Source organism: Antrostomus carolinensis, unplaced genomic scaffold (assembly GCF_000700745.2).
Source record: "Antrostomus carolinensis isolate BGI_N321 unplaced genomic scaffold, ASM70074v2 scaffold4001, whole genome shotgun sequence".
Lineage (NCBI taxonomy): Eukaryota > Metazoa > Chordata > Aves > Caprimulgiformes > Caprimulgidae > Antrostomus > Antrostomus carolinensis.
Genome location: NW_010293360.1, coordinates 73,393 through 93,323, shown reverse-complemented (window position 1 = coordinate 93,323; position 19,931 = coordinate 73,393). Strand labels below are relative to the sequence as shown.

The following is a 19,931-nucleotide window of genomic DNA, read 5'->3' as shown; positions in this document are numbered from 1 at the left end:
CTCTGTGATTTCGTGTTGCCGTAGATAGATGATCATAAAACTTATTGCACTTTTGTGTATAGGAATGTAATCAGACTTTTTTAAAAAGACTATTAATATACACATATATTTATTTGTTTGTTTACAGTTAGATTTCATTAGAAGAACAGCAACCATTTAGTGTTACAAAATAATAAAAGAAATGGTTTCATCTACGATTTTTCAGATACTGAGTGTTTCACAAATTGGCACATGAAGTTGATTATATTGTTTCCTTTTTGATGCCAAGTTTACTTTAAAGTAACAGGCACTGACATATATAAAAAAATGGAAAGAATTACATCGCTGATGGCTACCAGTTAGGTTTGCAAAGCACTCTCTAAATTAGTTTTCACTTTTACATTATCACTAACATTCACTTTTTTCACTTATTTTTTTTTAGTAGAATGACTGAAATTAATTGAAGAGTCAGAGGTTCTGAAGAATGAGAGACTGACCATCAACAAATCTTTCCATGTTTAAACAAGCTTTCAGCATATACTCACTCAGCAGTAACTCAAAAGCATCTGAAACTCAAAAAGTTTATTTGCTGAAGTATGTTCCTTAAGGAATTCTGCTAAGTTTAAAATGCACTGTCTATGACATACGCAACACAAATTGTGGATAAGTTGGCAGCTGCATAGTGACAAAGATTTGCAGACAGGCACACAAGGAGACACACGCACATATCTTTCTGAATTTAGGGTTTTAAAAATGCTACTTTATGTGCTGTACAACATAAAGAGTAAGTATGGATTCTTCTCTGTTTTTCCCTATTTTTTAAAAAGCATCAGATCAAATTAAGTAAAACACAAATTCTGTACTATTTGCAAATATGACATTAGGACATCTAAATCACAGGCAAACAAATTTAAGCAATATAAATGTGAATTTGTTGAAGTTCTTAACTTATTTAATAAAAAACCCATACCTTCAGGTTTTAAATTTCTATTTCAGACCTATCTGGAAGCATGTTTGTTTTTCTACACAATCCACTCAGAACAGTAATATATAGTATTCTATCTACAAACCCTGTTTTTGTCTTGCATGGAAAAAACATTTTCTGTTCCTTTCCCCAACTCCCCTTGCCCAAAAAACTGAAGGTCAGACTCTGCATTTTTTGACCCTACGCTCCATTTTGAGATTATTTTGGGAGTTGTTCTAACCAAAGGAAAGGTCAAGAAAAATCTATACAATAGTCTATACTCTTTTTCAGACCTAAATGGACAGTAAATACAGCCCCAGCATGTTTATTATGACAGCTCTGTTCACTGATGGTTGTTTGAACACTGAGAGGCAGAGAGGAAACAAGTCTCTCTACTCCCTTGGAAATATAAAGAGAGGAACTGAACATGACTATGCAGCAGGTTATCATGAATTTGCCATCCTCCCTCATCAACTACTTCATACTGATGTCAGAAAACAGAAGATGCTGAGAAAGCTAACTCCATCTTGTTGGTGGAACCTTTCTGGTGTTATGAAGTTTTAATCAGTTTCATAAAACTAATTGCTTGTATTTTTTTGTTTGGGTCTTTGTTTTGTTTTGTTTTGCATTCTAGTGCTAAGGCTCTGACCAGAGATGACAACCACTTTGAGAAGGCTTTGAAATTTGACCTTGCAAAGAACTTTGGTCTACACAAATGGCAGTGATTATCTTTGCTTCCACAGGGAATTAGAGTTTGGGGATATCTTGCAGGAAATACGTAGCACGCTACATAGCCCTTAATCTGTAGAGAGTTAAGCAACCAAAGAATGGTTTGTCAAAAAAAATGGCACAAGAACTTCTCTTTATTGGAGTTTCTTGAAAAGCACTTTGTAGGTACAGAAGAACACTAGGTGCCTCAATAAACTAGCAATAATCTCACTGAAGCAATAAAAGATACCAATGCTCTTTGAGAATGTGGTGCCTTTTATTCAAAACTCGTTGTCTTGTCTTGGTTTAGTCAGTTGTTCTACCACCCAATGACCCCTCCCCACCTGTGAAAAGGAATTGGGAAAAGGAAAGGAGACCTGTGGGTTGAAATGAAAACAGATTTAATGAAATGATAATAAGAACTAATATTAATACTAATACTAATGTAAAATACACAAAGTTATACCCAGTCAACGAAAGCACAACAATCACAACAACTAGGAGAGTAGGCCTTGGGAACAGAATGATGGGCAAGACCTTCCAGGGATGATAGCCATTGAGGAAGAAGGGTCATCCCTAGCAAACTTTCCAGTTTAAAGCAAGCGTGACATTTATGGTATGGAATACTTCTGTTGGCCAGCTTGGCTCAGTTGCCCTGGCTTTCGCTCCTCCTAGCCTTAGCATGTGGCTAACTCTAAACTGCTAAAGACCTCAATCACTATGGAAACCTGCATACCATGGCTGACCACAAACTAAACCAGTGTCTTATCAATTTTGTTCTCACCAGATTGGGCTCTGCAGTCTTCCTAAAAATGCAGCTTTTCTAACAGAGAATTAATTCTATGATTCTATTCCAGCAAAATCAGGACACTTGTTTGCTCACAGAACCAGTTCTAAGGAATATCCCACTGAGGTCAGACTCATACTAGAGAAAATCTTGGCCAACAGATCCATGCTGTTGCACATGGTTTTTATCTTCTGAGTCAGTAACATATTTAACTAACTTATATTATGCAACATTTGTATGAAAGCCTAAGGTCCATCCGGAGATGGTAAAATCTGAGGCCCAGAACAGTGACTCCATTTCAGGTCATAGAGAGTTACAAATCTAAAACTTGGTGGGATATTAGCTGACAGAACTGAGCTAAGAGGTCGTAATTGCCACATACTGCCAATGTCAGAGATTAGACGTTAGTCACTACACAACAGTCTTGAGGATGAATAACAGTACATTTCAACATGTCACAGTAAGGAGAACATGTCAGATGAGTAAGGATCGAGTGAAGTAGAGTGCCCCTGCAACAGATACAAATGATGAATCTGTTATCTGATTTTAAGTCTTGTACTTTTAACATGATGCTAATTTCCTAAGGATGGGCTACCTTCTAATTTTTTGTTATCATACATTTTCATTCAAATTATTATAATAAATTAGTAATTTTTCTTCCATACACGGACTAAATATTAAAATAGATTTGAATCAGTTTCTGCTTGGAATTATAGAAATACATGTCATGGTCATGTGGAAAAGTTTTCTCATCATTTATACAAATCACAAGCATTTTGGTCCAGTAAAGGCAAACAAAATATGAGCATCGGGTCCAGAGAAGAGCAACGAGGCTGGTGAAGGGACTTGAGCACAAGTCCTGTGAGGAGAGGCTGAGGGAGCTGGGGTTGTTTAGTCTGGAGAAGAGAAGGCTTAGAGGTGACCTCATCACTCTCTTCAACTACCTGAAGGGAGGTTATAGCCAGGTGGGGGTTGGTCTCTTCTCCCAGGCAACCAACAATAGGACAAGGAGGCATGGGCTCAAGCTCTGCCAGGGGAGGTTTAGGTTAGATGTTAGGAAGAAATTCTTTACAGAGAGGGTAATCAGGCACTGGAACGGCCTGCCCAGAGAGGTGGTGGATTCACCATCCCTGGAGGTTTTTAAAAAGAGATTGGACGTGGCCCTTAGTGCCATGATATAGTAATTGGAGTTGGATCAGGGGTTGGACTTGATGATCTTGGAGGTCTTTTCCAACCCAATCTATTCTATGATTCTATGATTCATTTAATTTTTTGTTTTCCCTTCATTAACTTTATCATTATACTTACCTGCAAAATAGAAATCTGCTTATAGGTATATACCCATACTTTGATATGAACATTTGTAATTTCATATGTTTTTAAACCAGTGACTCATGAGTGTCAGTATATCTTTAGAGTTGAAGTACAGGGAGATATTCAAACAAAATTAACAATAAGACTCTCATAGGCAAGTCCTCTTATAGAATCATGGAATGGTTTGGGTTGGAAGGGACCTTAAATCATCCAGTTCCAACCCTGCTATGATCAGGGTCACCTTCCACTAGATCAGGTTGCTCAAAGCCTCATCCATTTTTTTTTTCCAGGGAGGGGCCATCCACAACTTCTCTGGGCAACCTGTTCCAGTGTCTCACCACCCTCACAGTGAAGAACTTCTTCCTAATATCTAAGCTAAACCTCCCCTCTTTCAGCTTAAAGCCATTTCCCCTTGTTCTATCATTAAGTGCCCTTACAAAAAGTCCCTCCCCAGACTTCCTGTAGCCCCTTCAGGTACTGGAAGGCCACTAGAAGTTCTCCCTGGAGCCTTCTCTTTTCCATGCTGAACAGCCCCCACTCTCTCAGCCTGTCCTCATAGCAGAGGTGCTCCAGCCCTCGGATCATCCTTGTGGCCTCCTCTGGACTCGTTCTAGCAGGTCCATGTCTTTCTTATGTTGGGGGCTCCAGAACTGGACACAGCACTCCAGGTGGGGCCTTACAAGAGTGTAGTAGAGGGGCAGAATCACCGCCCTCAACCTGCTGGCTACGCTTCTCTTGATGCAGCCCAGGAAATGGTTGGTTGTCTGGGCTGCAAGAAGGCAGCAAAAGGATGGGAGCAAAAGGCAAATACACAGCCAGTACTTTAGTACAGCCTGACAACATTTCACTAAAATTAGAGTAGACTTAGACTACATAGAAAGAAAAAATGTTTTAACAGTGAGGGTGAAACACTGGCACAGGTTGCCCAGAGAGGTGGTAGATGCCTCATCTCTGAAAACTTTCAGGGTCAGGTTGGACAGGGCTCTGAGCAACCTGATCTAGTTGATGTTCCTGCTCACTGCAGGGGGGTTGGACTAGATGACCTTTAAAGGCCCCATCCAACTCAGAACATTCTGTGATTCTACGATTTCCTAATATTCATTACAATTTCATAATAAAACATTAGTGTCATTTTTCAATAGTGTTTGAAATTCTGGTTGGTGATGAAGATCTAAATTTGTTCATGAGAATTTTTTGAAGCTTGAAAAGGGTTAGTCCAAAACTTCTGGGAGGTAAGGAAAAGGTCATATTGGCTACATGGAATGCACTTTTTAACGTAATCTATGACATTCAGTCTAATGCTATCAATGGGAGTTTTATTATCAACACCAAAGTAAGGAGATTCAAGTCTAATTTAGACAGCTAAAAATTAAACAAAAACTAGACAGATGGGGAGGGGAAGTGTTACGAATAATGCAAAGATGCATGTAAAAAAACCCCAGAAGATAGTTTTAAACCAGATGCAGATGCATCTTAAACATGGGTACACCAAGTTTCTTCTTGGTTTTACAAAACACTGCTGAGTTGAATGGAGCTTCACAGGATGTAAATGAAGAAAAAGAATTCTTCTGTCATAAAAGGAAGAATAATAAGAGAACACCAAAATGACAGAGCAGGGAAAATATCTGTATTAACAATTTCAATAATTGCAGCAGATTAATTTTATTTATCTGCCAAGAGTTGCCTAAAATGTAACGGTGCACTTAACTGAGAAGCCACCCACCACTATGACTTCTCTTGAAACTGCTACTTGGTGAGTATTCCTGAGCTCCCCACCTACTCTACCACTCATAAAATAATGACAGTAAAACAGAAATTTATAGTAGATCTAATTTAACTTACAACAGGAAACTAATGAGAGGTGTACTGTATCAATATCAGGCAAGCAGTGTAGCAGTGAGGCCAAATACAGAAAACATTTAAACATTATTTAAATAGCATTAAAACAAGGCATCATTGCCTCCTACCATAGCACAACAAACCACTTATTTTACCTATTTTATTTACTTATTTTACTTATTTCTATTTGGCCAACTTTAAACCAGTATATTTTCTATGATTTAACAAAGTTTCTTTCAACTAATTCAGATACAAATGAAGGTAGATCCAAGACCATTCATTTAAGAAGAACAAAGGATCTAATGTGAAACAACAAGATTTGTACTTCAACATGTAGATGTCTGACTAAATTTGCACTAAAAACAAGTAAAGGCTTGCAAAGCACTGATTTAAGTAAAAGAGAAAACTTACTTCACATTAAGAACTACTGTTTCCAACTTTTCAGTTTCTACTGTCAAATTTATTTCAGCAACACTAGATAACTACACTGAATTAAATAATGATCAGCATTAAAAAACAGTTTTCTGTTATGTTACCTGTCGCTAGCACAGTTACTTGTTGCTGTCCAGTCATGTTGAGGGTTGACTAGGATGCCCCAAGAGAGGAACACAGAGGTAGGGGTCAGAGTGCCAACTACCAGCTGCAGTGGCTTTTGAGTTTTGTTTCGACCTAGGTAAGAAACAAAATTCCAATTACAAGTTAGTTTCTCTCTCCTGAATTATGTAGGGGAAAGTTTTTTGCAGTTAGATAAAAAGAAAATGAAGACCTGCTTCTTTTATAAATTTGAAGGTAAAGGTAAAACAGTTCTCTCCCTTTTTCACAGTCACCATTTCTAATGTATGATTTAAAAAGGGGAGGCAGAGACAGTGACTGTCATCTGTTTGTTGTTTTCTCATTGAGGCAAGTGAAACATCTGCAAGGAACAGAGACTGCTTCTTCTCTGAAGCCAATTGAGCTTAAAGAGAGGAAAGAAGTGCAGAAGAAAGCTGGCATGAAAGAAGGGAGGATGCAGCTAGCAGGCAGCAGCAGCACAGATTTGGAGACTGCTTAAAAAAGAAGGCACCAGACACACAAGTCTCAGAAAGATTGTTTTTTAGGTCCCCTCTGGAGTTGTGCAGCATGTACTTCAACCTAGGAAGAAAGTGGAAGACTTCACTTACAGATTTGCAGATCCAGAGCAAAGCTAGAGAAATTCTTGCTATTATTTGGTGGGTAGGAGGGAGACTTTATTTTGATTTTGTCTTATTATAAGTTTTCTCTAATTCTCTTTTTTCAGCCTATGCTCCATTTAAAGCTAGTTTTTGAAAGTGAACAATGGGTGGCTTTGGTATGCTTAGTATGAGAGTAAACTCTATGCAGATTAACTGGCTCTGGCTGTCTTGGACTGCATCACAGAAGGTGTTACAGAGAGCTCAGGACATTTAGAAACGTGTGTACATTTAGAAACACTAACCGTGTGAGTTTTTACTTTCTATTGATGATGGTTTTTACTTTCTATTGATGATGAATACATTGCTGGAAAAACCCCACAAACAAACAAAACCACTCTCTACCTTTAAGAGGAAGTATGACATGCTTTGATATACTGTGGAACATATGATACTTCCACAAGAGCAAACGTCCAAGTAATTTTCTTGTTTTCTGGACCAGTTCCTCTTTCCTCATTTTTAAAGAAAAACTTAAAACAAACAGCTTGATCATTCACCAAACTATTTGGCAAATCTGCCATCTATAGCAAGATCCCTTTCTTGATCACTTTTTGATGAAATATGGAAAATATGTGAGCTTTAAGGAAAAGAAAAAACAAACTCTCATATAGCATGAAATCATACAGGTTTTTGGGAGGACCTACATATGATTTTGATTATGTCTCTTATTACGCCATTAGTTCCCAGTTAGAGCTGCAATGATTTATACACTGTAAAACCAGGAATTACCCTAGTGATCATCTATGCTGATCTGAATACAACTCATACAACTCCTTTTTACTAACTGCAGCTTGTACTACAGTGTATCTTCTAGAAATGTAACCAGTCTTCATTTGTACATTTGAAATTGAAGCAAGTCAGACTCCACCAGAATTCTTGATAATGTGTCTAGTCTAACTATTCTCACTACTAAAGATTTGCCATATATGTGGATAACAGCTGTTCTTACACCTTTGTCTGCTGGACTGAACTTATTGACTGGACTGAACAGTCAATTATCTAAATCTTGTTCCACAAATCAGTTTCTGTAGACTGTAGATACAAAAATTAATAATGTCCAAACAGTGCATTAGGCAATTTTTTTGGTTTTGTGTTTTTTGAGATGTATCTGAAAGGCAGATCACTTTTCATACTGTTTTACATCTGGCCAAGAGCAAGAAGAAATTAATCCCAAGCAGTTACCAGGAATTAGAAAAAAAATAATATAAAGATTTCAAACTATAAACATATACGTATATACTATGAGTTTATTCTTTGTCACATAGAAAGTCTTTGGAACGGACAAGAATCAAATTCAGATTTCTGCTCTGCTATGTATAGAATAAGCTAGAAACATCCCCTTTTCCTTAACTTAGTAGTAGCATCGATTTACAGAAACATATACACACACACACACACAAGTCACAGTTTCCAAAGAGAAACAAAGAGCATTAATGTGTCCACAGGTGAAGGAATCTTAGCAGTAATAGTTTGGGAAGAGAAACTTTTACTTTTTTTGCAAGCACTTGTGACCTCTTTAAACTTCAGAAATTAGTATTCTGAATTTCAATCATAATTTGTGAGAACTTTTTACAGGAACAATCTTTAGGTATTTCTTCATGTTTTGAACAGCACCTGCGTGACTAATTACTGACTAGGAAATATTGTCCTAGATTTTACCTTTCCAGGTGTGGAATTTGTGCATTTGTCAGACACCTAAGTTACGAATATCTTTCCAGAGAAATCCAGTAAAATATTCTGTCTTCCTTTAACTACTTTAAGAACAAGATGCAGTAATGGTAAAATACCTGAACAAGATTTCTTGTTATTTGAAACGCGAGCTGGTCTGACTGAAACCAAATACCGTGGCTCTGCATCTGTAAATGGAGAAAGCAACAATTAGTACAGACGTGCTACTAATTTGAGAAGGGGATTAACCTATAATTCATAAGAAAAAGTCCAATATTCAGTGAAAACTTGACACACTATCCAATCTTTGTGATCGTTCAGCATGTTCATCAATTATTCAGAAAAATTCTAGCCATTAGGAAAAATAATGCACCCATGCACAAAAGACTTGGCAATTCTTTTTGATTGAGACACGACACACGGGTGAATATGGCAGGACATTCCGACGTAAATATTATTTGGAAAGTGAAGGGGAATGAACACCAAGATTAAAAGGAAGAGGTGATGGCAAAACAGAAGTGTTAAACAGGTAAAGTAAGAGGGCAAAGCCTGAAGAGTACAACCACAGATCTCTACTCTCCTGGTAGGAGCTGGAGGAACTTTTCCTAGAATATATTCTGTTTCAGGCTACACACCTTATTTTTCCTACTGTAAGCAGTTTCTTGGTAAAGAGCTGATATATTGTAAAAAGAATAAAAAAATGCATTGGTCACTTAGAAGCACATAATCCAAAAAATACTAAATTATTCAGGATTTGCATGATTGTCTGGTTGTAGGAAACAACACAGTGTCAGACGTGTTTAAGACAGTCCCCACTTTGGTTACTGGCTTGTTTTATAATTAGATTTACATACTTTTTCCAGAGACTTATGATGAGATTTAACTATTAAGTGCTTTGACAGTTTGGAATACTCTTTATGAAAGCAAAGTTATTATTAAGATTTAAGAGTTAGGGACTAATATTTGTGTAAAATCCACAAAGGGTTGTGACTTTGACTGGAATCTCTGGTTACCGTTACATTAGAAATAATGTTGCACAGAACAGGAGAGCAATAGTTTTAAGTTATTTTCTTATTTAATACATTAATCTCAGAAGCAAATTTTATTTCACAGACCTTCTGACATTTACATTTATTTTAATTTTAACCCATATGCATTTTCTCCAATGAAAATGAATCTCTGCTAAACATTTTTTAAAATTTTTAAAGGAAAGAATCTCTGTCCATCTTAACTCCAGTTCAAACTATTTTGTGTCACTTCCCAGAAAAGGTTCAACTGCTTCATTTCAAGAAGCTAACTGAATAGATCATATTACAGAGTGAAAAAAGTGCAAAGCCCTTCCAAAGACAAGAGTTTTTGTTTTTCAGTTCAACCTTACCTGAATAGCTTAAGTTTCTTTTAAAGTACACAAGAACTGCAGCCATTCTAAAGGATGCAGAGTCATTGCTAGCTGGCTGCCAGTTCAGTTGTGAACCAGCTTGGAAAACTTCTGGCAATACTAGTCTTCATAGGAAATAATGAAATGAAGCAAATCAAGTTTTACAGGAACTCCAACACATTTGAGAGACATCTGATGCAGTTTGGATGACACAAGCGCACATGGTAAGAGGACACAAGTTCAGATATATTCATGTTTCTGGCAGTGAAAGGCAGATAACTTCACTCTGCAGCTTGAAATCATAAATGCTTTGATTAAAACAATATTGAGATGGTGATTTTAGTTTGGGGAATTCATCTTCAAGAAAGAAGATTTTTCTCTTACTCTTGACGACAGGATGTCAAGATTTCTGCCCTTCTTAATTATTTAAAACCAAGCTCAACTCTCCAAACTACAACACTACAAAAAGAAGTGATAGGAGCTTCCGAAGAGATATCCATGGGCAGAATTTGGCTCACCATATACTGATCAAATTTACTTTAGCTACAGGGTTTTTTAAGAAAAGGATTATTCTATGTAAAATTTTTATTCTAGTTTAGATACATTTATCTAAATCTGTATCTACAGATGACAGACTGAATTTCCTGCCTATCTCAGTGTAACAGATACCTTGAAGTCTACCAATTAAACAGAACCACTGAGAAATAATTCAATTTCCTCTTACATTCAGATTTCTGTAAGGTCAGAGGAAGGAAAACCAGCACTGAATAAACCAAAAGCTTGCTGTGTTACTCAAAATGCTGTGCCAGTGTGGGGAAAACCACTCTAATAACTGATTCTGTGCATGTAGGTCACTGGAAACCCATACTGTGGGTGTACTTTCATTGTTTAGTTATTTTTTATAAATGAGTTTCAAGTGCACCCAATACAAACATAACTAAGATGCGCACTGAAAACAGCTGCTCAAAGCAGTGTGGAAAAAATAATTAGTTCAAAGCAACCCCAAAGTGCAAATAACTTTTCACTTTAAAGATATCTTTTTTTAATATTTAGGGTGGCACACAGTTCATCTGGGATCTGTGCAATCATCTGGACATTTTTTGTACTGAGACTTAAAACTAGAAATAAGTGACATTTCAAAATCATTTGTTTTCCCTGTACTTTAATCCCAGTTTTCCGCTGTTCATTCATGCCCACTTGTGAGACTGTTAGAACGCTTGCAAAGTATTGAGCAATCTTAACTTCAATAAAATTGGTTTCAAGCATCACCTTGAAATCTCATGAACTACTAAGTCACCCTTCAAAACTGCAAAAATATATGTTTTCATCAACAAAACGTCCAAAGATTCTGAAAGAAAGTTATTCAAATGCTTTGAAACAGCTAGTGTTTCCCTGCTCCATCACTAGAAAAATCCCTGCACATCTCAAAGCTATAAAACTTGGTATTCATCACGAATCATTAGTTCTAACAGGTGTTCTGTAACAAAGTGCTCTCAGCAGGAACATTTTGTGTTGAGTGCTCTTCATTAAACTTATTTGGGGATTTAACAAATGTTGCTTTAATAAAGGATACAACACATCCCATTTCCCAGGGAACTCATGGCTCTTCTGATTGTAACACAATCTATAAAAGGAAGTGTTTATAAAAGGAAGTGTTTAGGAAAACAAGCTAAGACTAGATGCTGAGAGAGCTCTGCTACAGAACAGCAAGTTTAAAAAGTACCACTTGTCTGGTTTAAAACCAATGAATTTAAGACAATATTATGACCATTATAAGTAAAGTCTGAATTTGAAGTTACCACAGGAGTACATTCAATACCTGGGATGCAACACCACAGTTCTGTTCTTAACTCAACTAAAAATATATCTCAATTTAGAAATATAATTTGCCATTCCTGAGCAGAATCACCCATGCTACTATATAGGTTTTAAGAGGACAGAAACTGTAGTTTAACTTAAATTCATCTGTTTGACACACAGTACCACAGCATTACGCACGGACTGAAGAACACAGGCCTTGAAATGCTTCTATTCTGGACAGAGTTACATTCTATACCCAAGGAAACTGAAACCAAGAAAGGTGGACAGCTTGCTTAATCTCATATAATGAGCCCTGATTCAGGTTTAGAAAAGGGAGTTCTTTCTTAGTCTTCCACTGCAATTTAACATTTCTCTTATTAAGTTTAGAAAGCCACTGAGCTTTCACACCAATTCAGTCCTCTTGCTGAGAAATATATGCATCAATCATCATAGCAACATGAAAATCATCTGATGCTACTACAACTCAATTCATTTTCAGTGGCTTAAAACATTGCCTCACCCATGTATTAAATGCTGCCAACTTGCAAGAACTATTTATGACCATCTGCATTCCCTTATGATGCCTGTATATGCATAATCCACTCTACAGATCCATGCAGGATTTTGGGGGAAAATCAAGTAACATTGGAGGAGAAAAATAAAATGCTATGAAATACTAAAACCTAAATAAATCATAATTTAGCTTGTGCTACTTTATCATAATACTTAAGGGATAAATTAATTTAACTGCTGAAATAAAAGACAGGGAGCAGAAAGATGACTGTCAGAGCCAAAAAAATATGGGGTTCTGACTGTGTGTCATTATGATTCACGGAATGTACCAACTATTTACACTGAAATATTTTAAAAGACAAGTGCATTTCTAAAATAAAATTATGACATTTCAAAGACTGCAAAGTTGCACAGAAGTAAACCATCACTTTGCCATCATTACAAAAGAAAAAAAAACCCCAACTGTTTGACTAAGATTCTGTAATATTAATTATATAAAATTATTAAAAGAAAAAAAGGTGTATTATCCATCTTAACAGCTTCAGGAGTGACCTGGTTTTGCCAGGATAGAGTTAATTTTCTTCTTAGAAGAGCTGTGTTTTGGTTTAGTGTAGGATGTGTTATGAGAAGAATGTTGACAACATACTATTGTTATTAGTTGCTGCTGGAGCCCAAGGCCATCGTGTTTGGGTAGTTTGCAAGTGGAAAGGACTGGGAAAGGAGAAGTGTAGTAAATACTTTGTTTTGATTTCTGAGTCTGCTGGTGTATGAATTCTAATGATGCACTAATGAACTTTCAATAAATGTTTATAAAATAAAGTGTTACAGTGCATCATTAGAATTCATACACCAGCAGATTCAGAAATCAAAACAAAGTAATTTTTAGCTTCAGGCTGCAATACTCTAATCTGAATTTAGGGTTTGCTAAAGACTCACTATGGTTGTTGTTAAGGCCAAAGGTGAAGAAAGGAAGGGATCAGAGTGGATTGTGGTGTAAAAAGCATGGGAAAAGACAAAGAAAGGGAACAAAGGGGCTGGTGTGGATGAACCTGCTGCTAATAAGTACATTTGTCCAGCTGAAGGTGCTCCTGCTGACCTCCTTTAGGTCCTCCAGTCCACTATGCTGAGCTAACATCAGCAATAAGAAGATGTTTTTTGTTAAGTTATTAGGAAGCGACATACTTCTGAGCTAATCTTCACATTTGGCATCTTGAAAACCATGTGGTTAATACATCTACACATTTCTGGGAATCGATCAAATGCAAGAAACTGCACAGTAAGATCGTTTAGCTAAGTACTGCTCCAGCACACATCCCCGCATTATACTTTCTAAAATGTGTTCAAGATGGTACTAGAATTATTCCCTATATATATGCAAAATTCACCCATCACTTATTATGGTTATAAAGCAGGATTTCCAATACATTCTCCTCTGACACTGTACAACCTGGTTCACATAAAGGAAAGGCCCAAGTATGGCCCAGCTCTGAGCTGGTTTTAGAAATTGAAAAAGAAATGAATTTTGTTCACTCTGTTAGCTAATTGCTGTTCATTCTTACAAAATTTTCCTGTCTCCATCCAATTTTTTGGGCTCCTACAACAGTATCAACAAATTCAAGGAGGCTGACTTGCAAACTTCCTAACCAAGTTAGAAAAAACTAGCACAAATTTCTCAAGGAAATACTCTTTATTTATGAGTCATGCAGACCAAACAGATTTAGATAAAGACTTAAGTCAAGCTGAGAACTTTTGGATGGGTCTGTTCACCTTATTTATTAGTCTAGCTGAATTTACATTTTGATATCTTTTGACACAGTCTGAATAACTTCCATGACCAATAATAATGTCGCTTACTATCTTGTAAGCTCATAAAACACACTTAGCACAAAAGAAAACACATTTTGTATTCTGATAAAAAGGCATACTTCTTTAAACCAAATTTTGATGTTGCCTCATCGTCATTTACCCTTTGCTGTGATTGAAATTTATCTATCTAGCAGTTCATGAAGCTGCTCAAGAGTTTGTTGCCAGTGTAAGCTCATTACAAGTTCTGGAAATCCAACAGAACTTTTCTCTTTGTACATGCTCTCTGCAGGCAGTTCCCAATTCATGGATAATGTTACACAAGTGCTGGCTCAGTTATTATTTTAGTTGAAAAAGAGGGGAAAATAAATCTTTTAAGATAAGAATCACTGCAGTGAGGTGCTGAATATCTTAATGGATGAAATGTAGGCAGATGTCACACTTTCTACAAAGCCCTATAACTCTCCTGGAAATCCTAGGAAAGATCACATCCTTGAGTCATTTCTTTTAAAATATATGCACATATACACATGTAATTCCATAAACTAATAAATCTGTTGACTTCAAGTTTATTGTTAACAGACTCATAGAAGCATGTGACCCAGCAGAAAATCTGACAATAAACTTCACATTAATCAACAGCAACAGGGTTGTAAATATGGAAATCATGGAAATCGTGGGCCTTATATATAAATATTATTGTGTGTATTGTGTCATCTATTAAAAAAATAAATTAGTCATTGCTTCATTCCCCATACTCCAGTTCCAACCAATGACAATTATCCCGAAGAAAATACCAATTATGCTGCTCCATTAACAGAGCTAAATTGAGGAAATGACTGCAAGGCACTTCATTCTGCTGTGTAGAACTGTACTGTTTGTTAGAAAGGCCAAAGGACATTTCAAAGGATGGATGCATTTTAGGAAGGGAATGATGACTTACTTAGATTCAAAGTCTGTATGTTTTCTTACATTGGCCTAACTACTAAATTTATGAAATGATTTTTTTTTTCTTTGAGTAGGGTGTACAGTTGATTGCATCTCTGTACCATTTTCACTTACAAATCTTCACTGAATAGAGAATTTTAATACTACTAGGACAAGACCCACTTTTGTCTAGATACAGAGATTCCAAACTCCTGGATCTAGTCACTCAAGACATTATATTCTAAAGCAATGCTCCTTAAGCCATCAGGAAAATATACCTTTTAGTAACTAATGAACACCCTTAAATCTCCATTTCTAATCTTTACACTTCAGCTACCAAAACAGTTTAAGTTTGTGATCAAAGTCCCTAAGTTGACTAGGAAGGGTATTCTTTTTCCATGAACCACTAGACAGGAGAGGAGGGAGCATTAAATTGTGTCAGTCTTGGTCTAAACGGGCCACAATGTCTTTTCACACTTAAGAATCACTCTCTCCACATCCTGTTCAGCAAAAGCCACAACCAACCACTGTTCAGGGCAGCCTGTAAAGTTCATCTGCTTTTTGTAAAAGTCAGATAAGCCAAAGCATGAGAGGACCAAGGAAGAATTCTCAAGGTGAACGTGAATATTTTTGTATAAACTTAGTTGTTCTGATTGTGGAAAAATGTGTGGAACCCACTGAAGACTTTTTGCAAGGTATACAGTGGCACTTGAATCACTAGATCACCTAGAATACGGAACAGACAATTTTTAGTGTGACATTTTAAAAATGTATCGTTTTAACATGAAGACGGCATACCAGGCCAACTTCATCACGTGAGATGTGTACATGAGGAGTACAAAGATAATGTAAGATTTTTCAGCAATAAGGTCTAAAGGATTTGTATCTTTGGAAAATATCTTGAGTATTTTTATTGTCCCTCTATAATACCTTATTTTTCCAACATCCACATAGTGTGTGCTCAGCTGAGTTCTCTGGCTGCCAGAAAAAAACCTAACCGTTATTCCTAAAACTAAGAACCATCCTGCAATTCCTCCAGTTTGTGCCAGCAGCCAGTCCCTGAAACTGTGCGGGCTGCTCGCAATCACCACTGTCTTCTCTTCACTTCTGCCACACAAGTGACTCTGAAACAGAGCCAAATGCACAACTAATGTTTCTTGCTTTAGCTCGTGTTCTGTGCACACTTGGAAAGTACAGTCAAAGCTGCAGTTTAACGTGGTGTTTAATATTAATCAAATCATAGAATCATAGATTGGCTTGGGTTGGAAAGGACTTTTAAAAGTCATCTAGTCCAACCCCCTAAAATGGAAAAGATGATATAGTCTCGGCTTCCAAACTCCAATAAACAAGTCCATAAAGCATATAATCTAACCCTAAATCTCTTAACTAAAAGTAATAGCTCCAATAAATGTACTGTTAATTGCCTTAAATAAATGCTTGTGATTTGAAGTACATATTGCTGTTATTTTCTTTATTCCTGTCCTTTCAAAGATGACATTTTCTTAAAGCTGGAAATCCTAGTAATGTTGCACATTACATTTTTAGATACTGGACACTCACATTCAAAGATTCACTGTCACTAGGAAATACTGGACACTCACTCAGTCACATTCATAGATTCACTGTCACTAGGAAACTGACTGACAACTCATATTAGCAAGACTGAGTTAAAAGTTTGAATTTACTCTCCTTTAAAATAAATAATTAAAAAGAAAAAGGTGAGTATTCCCCAACATTGTGCTTTTCCCTCTCCAGATACACTAGAGAAAATGTGTTCATTATAGGCTGTATGTGTCGTGGAGTTTCTCATCTTCTGCGTTCATTGCCACAAGATTCTGATTCCTTAATGGTAAGCTTTAATGAATATGCATGTGGCTAGCACTCTGATACACTGCAGAACTAAAGAAAGGTGTCTACAGTTTCCAGCCATTAGCTATTAACATTAAAGTTACAAAATCCCAAATTTTATGTTACAGGTGACGTTCAGCTTTCTGTTTTCATACAGTTTCACTAAATATTAGGGATTAAAGCTGCTATTAGATAGGAAGTGTCTACACATGACATTACATTCAGTGCTTTTTCCTCTTTCCAAGGATCCCAGAGTACCTAAAAAGTAGTAAACCTCACTGCTCCTGCAATAGAGCTCATCAGGTATTACTTATGCCCAACACACAGTATTCTACAGAAAATCTTGTACACTGTTCTTAGTGAAATGATTCAAAAGTTACACAAGGGATAAATCAGATAAACCAGACACAGCTTAAGTAACAGTTATGAACTCAAACACCGGATTGGTGATAGAATTATGAAGAGATTCCAGGAATAACAAATCATGAAAAAGAAAAAGTCAACCTTTGCTACAGTGATCTAATGGAAGTCTCCAAAATCTTAATTATTCTGTCTGTAACATCTTATTTATTCTTTTTTATTCTGCAGTTTTCAGCCTGTAGCAGATCTTCAGAATTGCTTTAACTCACCTCATCAAAAAGATGGCGATTGGCATTTGCCATTTTTGGCACTTATGCATCCTTTTTTCCCCTCTTGTTTTACACCAAGATCACTGGCATTAGAATGATGAGGTTAACCCTGATTCATTTCAGGCTAGAAATCATCAATGAAAGCAACAGAAAAAACCTCAGAGATTGAACAAATTTCTTAAATGGTCAAATTCTGGTAATTCAATGTTTTAATAGTTTATCAGACAATTCTAACTAAGCTAGTTTTACCATTTTTCTGTCCTGCCCATACTGACATAATCCCAAACTTAAGGGACAACCAAATTTTCTTCCTCCCTATTCCAGGAAACAGGATGCAACATTCCTGATGTGGCTTAATCTCTGCCATACAACAGCTCATGGAATACTTTCCATAACTTCTGAAACAGAAGTTACAGGTTATTCTATAACATGTAGAACTGCCATAGGCTTCTGCCAGAAAAGGCATCATTTTGATACAAACATTTCTAGCAAATCAGGGAATCAGCGACACAGCTCACAAAACTGCTTCATTGCTTCTTCTACTATTTGTTAGAAACATGCACATCTCCCTTGTATTCTACTTTGTAACTGCGGCTTTAGGGAAATCATCCCATTTGATCTGTGATGTGGTCAATATAGTACAATGAAAATCCTCAAAACAAATACTGAACTCTACAAACAACGAGAACTATCTGTTCTCCTTGAAGGATCTCCTAATTCCACTTGCATCTGAAATTCTTTTAGGGAACCTTAAACAAACACAAACAAAACCTGAGCAACAACCCAATAAAAACAAAAATTAGGAAACGCCAAGGTTCACGTTCTCCTCACTCTCTTCCCACAATTCATGACAACAGTAGGATGGAAAGCAAATATGCCTTACCAAGTTCTGTTATGGAGGTTTTGCCTTCCGAAGGTAAAGGAATGTACTGATTAGAGAAGAAGTTGCTTCCATAACCCAGGACAAAACCTTCTAGTTTAGTGTTTTGACTTGGTCGAAGGTATCTCATGCAAACAGTGTCATCTGTTGCATTGATCTGAACTTTCAGACTCTGCCTTTTCACTGGGGAAAGAGGGAAAAAAAAAAAAAAAAAGAGAGAAGATCAGAATGCATTATCTTGTAATCATATATTCAGTAATGGAATATGACAACAGAACAATATAGGGCTGTTTAAATTGCTAGTCACAAAAAACTGAACAATTGTTTAAAGGTGGAGTCTCCTGGAAACCAAGTGTATTTAAAAAAAGTAAACTAACAGTGGTGTAAAATTGCAGTTTCCAACATGTCTGTTTTTCCAGTATTAGTTTAGTATTATCATTAACTGTAACAACTTCTACAATTGCAGAAGTAGAAAAATGCATGAAGTAACTGGAAAAAATGCAAGTACTTTTCCCTTTATGTGTGGGAGTTACAGTAGTGTCAGCCATCTATAGGACCCATAGGTGAAAAACTTGAAAGTTTGATTTTTTTTTTTGTGTGTGTTTACTTGTTGGTAAAATATATGAAGTTTTAACATTAAGTTAATCATATTGCAAAATTAGGGTAGCGGATAAATAGTAACCAGATCCAAATAAAAATGCTACAACCATTACTCTAATTGTTTTTTGCTATGTTGGGCTGGAAATGTAATTTTCTATTTGGAATTACACCAGGACACCTAACCAACAGACATACTTTACTCAAAATTACCAAGAAACTTTTTTTAAACACTCATTTTTATGCTTTCCAGGGGAGCAGCACATAAAGCAAGAAACATCTTGTATATCCATCTGTAAAAATTTAACTTATAACAACACAGAATGACTTCATAATCGAATAATCAATTTTTTAGGCTACAAAAAGGTGTTCTGTCTTCTTTTAGTGGGCTGAGGGAGGATTGGCTTTTCATTCCTTGGTATTATAATTTTAAAATTCCCTTGTCACTGTTAGCCTTATCATATTTGTGGAACAGTTGAATGCCAAAGCTTAAACAAAAAAAGTAATGACTTTTCCCCAAACTTATGGCACTAGCACTAGAATAGTACATTTGGGGTTATTATATCTCCTCTCATTCTTGAAATATGAATTGTGATTCCCAATCGATTTTCAAGCATCTCTCCAATCTTAAGGGCTGAAATTAACTTTTCAGGAAAAAACAGAAAATTGCACAAAATCATTTTTACTTCAGGAGTTAAATCCCAAAGAAAAACAATGAGAGATGTATGACCTGACATTAAACACTATGATAGAGCAATATTGAACTTCCTTTTCTTTCTTTCTCTCCCTCACTCTAACTCCCTTCCTTTCTCTCTCTCTCAATAATTGCAGACTGATATTCAAAATTTCTTTAGACAAGTACATATTGATTTTCTGCTGTCACCCCAGCCTACACTCCTTTTTTTTTTTTTTTTTTTCAGAAATTCTAGTGACTAGAGCTGCTGAGAGGCCACAATCCCCAATCTGTGAAGATGATTTAGTACTCCTGTCAAGCACCTGCAGTTGTCTGCACACTGAGTGTGAAGACCCAAGCCAAACACTTTGTGCCTCTTCCCTTTATAGAAAGTATACAAGTAAAACTGATGGAAA

General features: G+C 36.4%; 1 protein-coding gene across 1 annotated transcript in view; it reads right to left on the bottom strand.

Moving 5' to 3' along the window:
* LOC104532117 (target of Nesh-SH3) overlaps positions 1-19,931 on the bottom strand; it is a gene marked incomplete at its 3' end in the record, with an annotated part of 64,036 nt that overhangs the window by 14,733 nt on the left and 29,372 nt on the right. The window contains exons 2-4 of the mRNA XM_029087272.1: positions 18,249-18,428; positions 8,587-8,655; positions 6,128-6,260 (exon numbers count right to left, since the gene is read on the bottom strand). Coding sequence (XP_028943105.1) covers positions 6,128-6,260; positions 8,587-8,655; positions 18,249-18,428 — 382 coding nt within the window. The remainder of the gene's footprint in view (positions 1-6,127; positions 6,261-8,586; positions 8,656-18,248; positions 18,429-19,931) is intronic.